The 7096-nt window shown below is 54.4% G+C and overlaps 1 protein-coding gene across 4 annotated transcripts in view; it reads left to right on the top strand.

The window, feature by feature from the left end:
* Window positions 1-6862, top strand: part of grid2ipa (glutamate receptor, ionotropic, delta 2 (Grid2) interacting protein, a) — a 30327-nt gene extending 23465 nt beyond the window's left edge. For all 4 annotated transcript variants that reach the window (XM_072704897.1, XM_072704898.1, XM_072704899.1 and 1 more), the window contains 10 exons: window positions 152-1183; window positions 1261-1348; window positions 2239-2328; window positions 2411-2607; window positions 2719-2874; window positions 2986-3072; window positions 3294-3423; window positions 4169-4287; window positions 4624-4788; window positions 4889-6862. In XM_072704897.1, the coding sequence (XP_072560998.1) occupies window positions 152-1183; window positions 1261-1348; window positions 2239-2328; window positions 2411-2607; window positions 2719-2874; window positions 2986-3072; window positions 3294-3423; window positions 4169-4287; window positions 4624-4788; window positions 4889-4960 (2136 nt within the window). In that variant the 3' untranslated portion in view covers window positions 4961-6862. The remainder of the gene's footprint in view (window positions 1-151; window positions 1184-1260; window positions 1349-2238; window positions 2329-2410; window positions 2608-2718; window positions 2875-2985; window positions 3073-3293; window positions 3424-4168; window positions 4288-4623; window positions 4789-4888) is intronic.
* Window positions 6863-7096: the final 234 nt, after the last annotated feature.

The following is a 7096-nucleotide window of genomic DNA, read 5'->3' on the forward strand; positions in this document are numbered from 1 at the left end:
GTCACGTGATATGGAAAAGGAAGAAGCTCATTGGCTCATCCCTGCAGCCGGTGGTGGCTCTCGTCTGTACCGTTAAAGCTCCTTAGTGCCGCTCGGTCTGCGCACGTGATGTGAATGGCAGCCCGTTAGCTCTGGCCGTGCTTCCCCGCAGGCATCCATGCAGCTGGGCTTCCAGGAGGAGGAGGACGACGGTGGCTTCCTGCCGCAGGATGCGAGCAGCCCCAGCGAGCTGCACAGCAGCAGCGACGACGCTAGTTCGCTCACCTACTCCTCCAGCTCTGAGCAGATCCCACCCCCTCCCCAGAGTCCGCCGCCACCCCCGCCCGTGCAGTTCAACGACCCGCCCCTGCCGGACGAGCTCTCCCCGGAGCGTGCCCCCCGGGGACCGTCGCCCTTCCGGCGCCACGCAGTGCCCCCTCCGCCTCCCCCGCCACGCGGCATCCTGCCCAACCGCCAGTCGCTGCACAAGGTGCTGCCCACACGGGAGGAGCTGCAGGCCCAGCACATGCACCCCAGCCACCAGTCGCTGCCGCTCATCCTGTCCCCAGAGACCACTCTCCTGCTGCAGCAGGTGCAGATCCGGTCGCAGCCCCACTCACTGCCGCACTCGTCCCCGCAGCCCATCCTGTCCTCCTTCCAGCCGCAGCAGCATCTAGTCCACCAGGCCCAACCCCCTCAGCCCATCTACCAATCGCAGTCGCACGGCCCGCAACCTACCTACCAATCAGTGGAGCATTCCATCCGCCAGTCTCCTAATCTGACGTACCAGTCACCGCCCCCTAAGCCTGTGTACCAATCGCATCAGCATTCTGCCCACCAGGCACCGCCCCATCCCCTATCCTTCCAATCACCTCCTCCAAGGCCTCCCTACCAATCGCAGCAACATCTCGCCCACCAGGCCCAGTCCTCTCAGCTAACCTACCCGTCACCTCCCCCTAAGACTCCCTACCAATCACAGCAGCATCCCGCCCACCAGGCCCAGCCCCCTCGGCATAGCCCTGTCCCATCACACCATTCAGGCCAATCACACACAGTGCCCCCGCCCCCTCCCCCTCTGCCCCCGCCATGTGAGCCTCCCCCTCTGCCCCCGTCCACGCTCCAGCGTGCAGACTCCAGCCAGATGAACGTGAAGCGCCTCCGATGGGAGCAGGTGGAGAACTCGGAGGGCACCATCTGGGGTCAGGTGGGTATGGCGTGACGTCCTGTCCGCATTACGTCTGTCCAGTCAGCAGGGGGTGCCAAATCTGCTCTGTGTTGCAGCTCGGCGCCGACTCTGATTTTGACAAGCTGAGTGACATGGTGAAATACCTCGATTTGGAGCTGCACTTTGGGACCCAGAAGAGCCCCAGTAAGTATCAGAGGGCTTTCCCCGCATCATCAACGGCCGTAAGCCTCACAGAGGATAAGAGTGATGTTGAGTGATGTCATGTAAATGCAACTTAACAGTTCAGTTTTACGTTTGCCTTTCAGAATCATTTTAATTAAACTGCAGCACCTTTCGATACTTGCAGAGCGAATGCTGCATCTGCTCACTGTATCATTACACTGGGCTGCTGTAGGTTCTCATTATGATGTGCCTCAGAGATCCACCCTTATTTAACAACCTTAATGATTTGTTTACACTTTTATGGGCTCACTTTTCATCAATTACAAAGCCATTCAAATAAACGCCAACCTTCCCTCCCTCCCTCCCTCCCTCTGTCCCTGCTTATCCTTTGCTCTGCTTATCTTCCTGTGTGCCTCTGCCTGTCTCTTGCTCCACCATCACTTTTCCTCTCCTTCATCTCTGTGTATACATGTCTCTCTGTCCCCATCACTTGGTCTGTCTGTCTCTCTGTCTGTCTGTCTGTCTCTCTGTCTGTCTGTCTCTTTCTGTGTCTGTAACTTTGTCTGTGTCTCTCTCTGTCCCGGTCACTTTGTCCGTTTCTCTCTGCATCACTCTGCCTGTCTGTCTGTCCCTCTCTATCCCCATCACTCTGCCTGTCTGTCTCTTTCTATTCTTGTCACTCTATCTCTCTCTCTAGCCCTCTAACTTTGTCTCTGTCTGTCTATCTGTCTCTCTCTCTCTGTCTCTCTCTCTCTCTCATATCTCCCCTCATCATCTGCCCCCTGCCAGAAAGGCCTGCTGCCTGCACTGCCCCCCCCCTCCCCCCACACACATACACACTCAGAGCCCGGTTCCCCATACCTGCTCAGGCTATCAGCAAAACGGCACCTCATGCTTGTAAATTGTGTCAGTCTCTGTTCCAGAACTGATCCTGCAGTCTGAATCCTTCAAGAAGAGGGACGTGATTGAGATCCTGTCACACAAGAAGGCCTACAACGCCTGTGAGTATGCCGGTCACCCCGGGGCGGTGGGGGGGGCTGTCAGATGGGAGCTGGCGGTCACGTGGTTGCCGTGTATCCCCAGCCATCCTGATCGCCCACCTGAAGCTGTCCCCCGCTGAGCTGCGGCACGTGCTGATGACCATGGCCACAGAGCGCCTGGAGCCTGCACACATCAAGCAGCTGCTGCTGTACGCGCCGGACGACGACGAGGCCCAGCAGTATGAGCGGTACCGGGACAAGCCGGCCAAGCTCAGCGAGCCCGACCAGTTTGTGCTGGAGGTGCGTGCATGTGTGGGGGCCTGTACCACGGCGACACCCCCGCCAGACCAGAACAGTGTCATCCAATGATATGATACTCTCATGGGTCTGAGTTTCTTGTGGTGCTCCCAGATGCTTTCCGTTCCTGACTACAAGACCCGTCTGAGGAGTCTCCTCTTTAAGACCACGCTCCAGGAGAAAACCGAGGAGATGAAGGTTGGCTATGAGTGCATCTACAAAGCCTCCCTGGAGCTCAGGAGCAGCAAGAAGCTAGCCAAGATCCTGGAGGTACGCGCGGCCGCATGGTCCTTGTGTCCCGTTGCATGCTTCATTTCTGACGTCTGTTTTTGACACAAGCCAGCTCAGACCTCAGCTGTGATCCAGACTCTTTCTTTGTAGTTTGTCCTGGCTATGGGGAACTACCTGAACAATGGGCAGCCCAAGACCAGCAAACCCACTGGATTTAAGATCAATTTTCTGACTGAGGTACAGCCTTCCGGCCTGGAGAGACACTGTCAGTGTGGGTCAGCCTGCAGTGAAACACGTCCATAATCAGACAGATATAATAATATAAATACAGACCTACACTGTCATTGAGAACATCTCTAAGTCTGCTTAGTCTGGGCTGGTCCCGAGGCATTGTGGAGTTTCTCAACTCCTCGCGGGACCAGGTGAAGCCACATGATGACTGTGTCACAACCTTGCAGCTCAGCACCACGAAGACGGTGGACGGCAAGTGGACTTTCCTGCACGTCCTCGCCAAATCGTTAAGCCAGCACTTTCCGGAATTACTGGGCTTTGCCAAGGACCTTCCCACCGTGTCCCTCGCTGCCAAAGGTGAGCGAGCCCTGCGACTCACCTGGGAATCTAGTGCTGCAGCTGGTGAATTACAATGCTCTGAAAAACAGGAGGCCAGAAGAGGCTAACAGAGAGAGAGAGACAGGCTGCCTGAGAGAGAGAGAGACAGGCTGCCTGAGAGAGAGAGACAGGCTGACTGAGAGAGAGAGAGACAGGCTGACTGAGAGAGAGAGAGAGAGACAGGCTGACTGAGAGAGAGAGAGACAGGCTGACTGAGAGAGAGAGAGAGACAGGCTGACTGAGAGAGAGAGAGAGAGAGAGACAGGCTGACTGAGAGAGAGAGACAGGCTGGCTGAGAGAGAGAGAGAGACAGGCTGCCAGAGAGAGAGAGAGACAGGCTGACTGAGAGAGAGAGACAGGCTGGCTGAGAGAGAGAGAGAGACAGGCTGACTGAGAGACAGGCTGACAGAGAGAGAGACAGGTTCACAGAGAGAGACAAATAGACAGGCTGACTGAGAGAGACAGACAGGCTGACTGAGAGAGACAGACAGGCTGACTGAGAGAGACGGGTCGACAGAGAGAGAGAGATAGGGTAACATCCAGGTCTGTACCCATCAGGCATGAGCTCAATGGGACCAAGCACATCAGTGTTAAGGGAAGTGTGTGAAAATGCAGCACAGCTAAACACGCTCTGGCCGTCAGCCCTCTCACATTCCGGTGTTTTCTCTGGTGTAATGATTAACAGCGTGGGCTCACCGCAGTTCTCTCGCTCTCTCATGCACAGTTAATCAGAGAACAATCACTGCGGACCTTAACGATCTTCACAGCACCGTCCAGGACATCCGGACTGCCTGCCAGAAAATGCCCATCACGGCAGATGACCGATTTGCAGCCATCATGAGTGTATTCCTTAAAGGCAGGGGAGTGGCCTAGCGTGAGCACGCACATGCAGAAACACACAAAAACACGGACACATGCAGAAAAACAGACACACTCAGAAAGCACACACACAGAAACACAGACATGCAGAAACAGAGAAACACAGACGCACACAGGCCGGCACAAACACACAGACAGGTGCAGACGCACACAGATGGGCACAGACGCACATAGACAGGCACAGACACACAAATGGGCACAGACGCACATACACAGGCACAGACACACAGATGGGCACAGACGCACACAGGCAGGCACAGATCGACGTGGTGCTGTGCTCCTTGACCCCCGCTGCCACAGAGCTTCCTGGAGAACAGTCACCCGGCGGTGCAGTCGCTGGAGTCGCTGCAGCAGAGAGCCATGCTGGAGTTCAGCAAGGTGGCCTCCTTCTTCGGGGAGGACAGTAAGGCCACCACGACCGAGGCCTTCTTCGCCATCTTCTCCGAATTCATGTCCAAGTTCGAGGTGAGTCTGGCACGGCGATCCGCTCGCGGCTAGGGGGCACGCTGCCATTTGCCGACGGACTCAGTGCTCGACATCTTCCTCTCCATGCCCGCTTTTTCAGAGGGCCCTCGCCGACATCCAATGCTTAGAGAACGCACGGAGCCCACGTGTGGCCTCGCCACAGGCCTGGTGAGGACGGCCCCGGCCACCAGCAGGAGGTGACGTCAGGCGGACGGACAGACCCTCTGTGCAGCGGAGAGGGACACGACTCCCCCTGCTGGCCTCAGACCCTGCACATGACTTCAGATGAAGTGTTCTGTATGTACTGGGAAGACCATTTTATAAACGCCATCAGAACATTATACAACAGTGACCGGATGATTAATCTTCCTGTGGACCTTGAACAGTAACAGAAGGCTTTTTTATTCTAATATGATTCCAGTTTTCAATATTATTTAACGTTCTGAATCACTGTAGCACACGTTCTGCGTTTCTTTCTTTTTTTTTAAACCGTGCTGCAGATGACTTGGTACCGTTAAGTGTAAATGTAAATATAAATGTAGATAATACCTGTAAATTTTAATATAATCGTGCAGTTTTAGTTGCCATGACGAGGTGCCGTTAGGACAGCGTGAGCTGGTTCTCCGGCAGAAACGGTCTTGCACAAACAGCACCTCGGGTCACGACGATGCTCTGGGACGATGAGCTGTCACAGCGGTGATCTTCCTGAAGAAAGGTGGCCGTGGACAGCACTGGGGTGATGCCTAACATTCTCACTCTCGCTGTTCCCGATTGGGCTCACCAGATGGGATGGGGGAGGGGGACGGGCGTCTCTTCAGACTGTTTCTAAGACCTGTTGTCTCGCTTTGGGACCTCCCTGGGTGAGACAGTGTGCTCCCCATGATTAGCATGACCCCGGTCTGCCTCGCAAGAGTCCCCGCCTGTCCTTAACAGTGCACCAGTGTCCCGTAGGCGCACCCTAGTGGCACTTCACTCTCCTCTGCAGCCACCACACATACACACTGTTTATATTCCGCGATCTCATATGTGGACGGTAGGAAAGCAGCGTCTTCACAAATCAGACCTGCTAGTCACTCTGACCGCAGCCCGTCCTGTGAATGGGCTTTCGGGGTCATATGCGAAGATACGTCATTTTCTGATCTGCATGTTTAGGTATTTATCAACAGGCTGGATTTCATGGCCCCCTCGCACCCAGGACAGGCAGGGTACCAAGCTCATGGCTGTAGTACAGCCGCTCGCTGTTTTGATGTCTGGGTAATATCAGGCTCAGTGCTCTGTGTGTGAGAGCTGCCTGCTCTGGGCCCCCGTGTCACACGTCACACTGATAGTGTCCGACCACCGAGGACACCGTGTGGCCGTCAGGGTGTACTGCTTCCCTGTACTACACCCCCGGGCCCCGTGAAGCCCCTCTGCAGCCAGCGTGTGCCTGGGATTTACACACTAACAGTTCATCTTTACTATCCTGGTTATAATATAAATATGCTACTTTGTAAACGGGTTAGTTTCCTTTGTTACGTTAAACCTTAAGTAAGTTTGTCCTCCAGTTATACACAACCGGTTAGCTTAACCTGCCGAGAGCAACCAGTCCCCGCTCGGTCATTATCAGCAGATCCGAGACCCATGGACGATTTCTGGACACGGAGCATGTTCCGTCTCTCTCTTGGCAGCAAGATGACGCTTCTGCTTGCCGATTCCGCCCTGTTTTAGTGGTTGTGGTAAATCCTTTGGGATGCGGACGTACATGCATGTGTAGGAAGTGGCTTTTTAGGGTGCTTACTTATTATAATAATGCTATTGTTTTTAGGCTACTATTTGTCTGAGGAATGGCCTGTTAATCTCAATGCTAAATGCGTGATGGTTCATATAATTATCTGTTTGCATATGAAGAAGGCATTTGGATTCTCTGATCACTCCATCCATCTGTGTCGGTGATGACCGCCTCCCATTCCTGCGTATACACCATCTCTAATCTCATGTGGCCTAGAATAAAATGTTTATTTTCCTCTCTTTAGTTTAAAAACTGTACATATATGTTTAAATGCTGGGCTCAAAATAAAAGTTGGTGTGCAATGCAGATGTGAGTGTCAGCATCTTCTTTCAGCATGGTCTGGTGAGCAGGAATGATTGGTGTGTGACCTGAGCTCTGACAGCATGGACCTCACACACACACACACACACACACCGGCCTGGAATGGCTCCACACACTGATCAACAGCATCCCTCCGGAAGAGGCACCAAGGTCCCTGTGGCGTGGAGCCTCAAACGCCAGTCGGCGAGATGTCCTTCCAGAAGGGTCCAGCGCAGGCCA

This window comes from Paramormyrops kingsleyae, chromosome 22 (assembly GCF_048594095.1).
Source record: "Paramormyrops kingsleyae isolate MSU_618 chromosome 22, PKINGS_0.4, whole genome shotgun sequence".
Classification (NCBI taxonomy): Eukaryota; Metazoa; Chordata; class Actinopteri; order Osteoglossiformes; family Mormyridae; genus Paramormyrops; species Paramormyrops kingsleyae.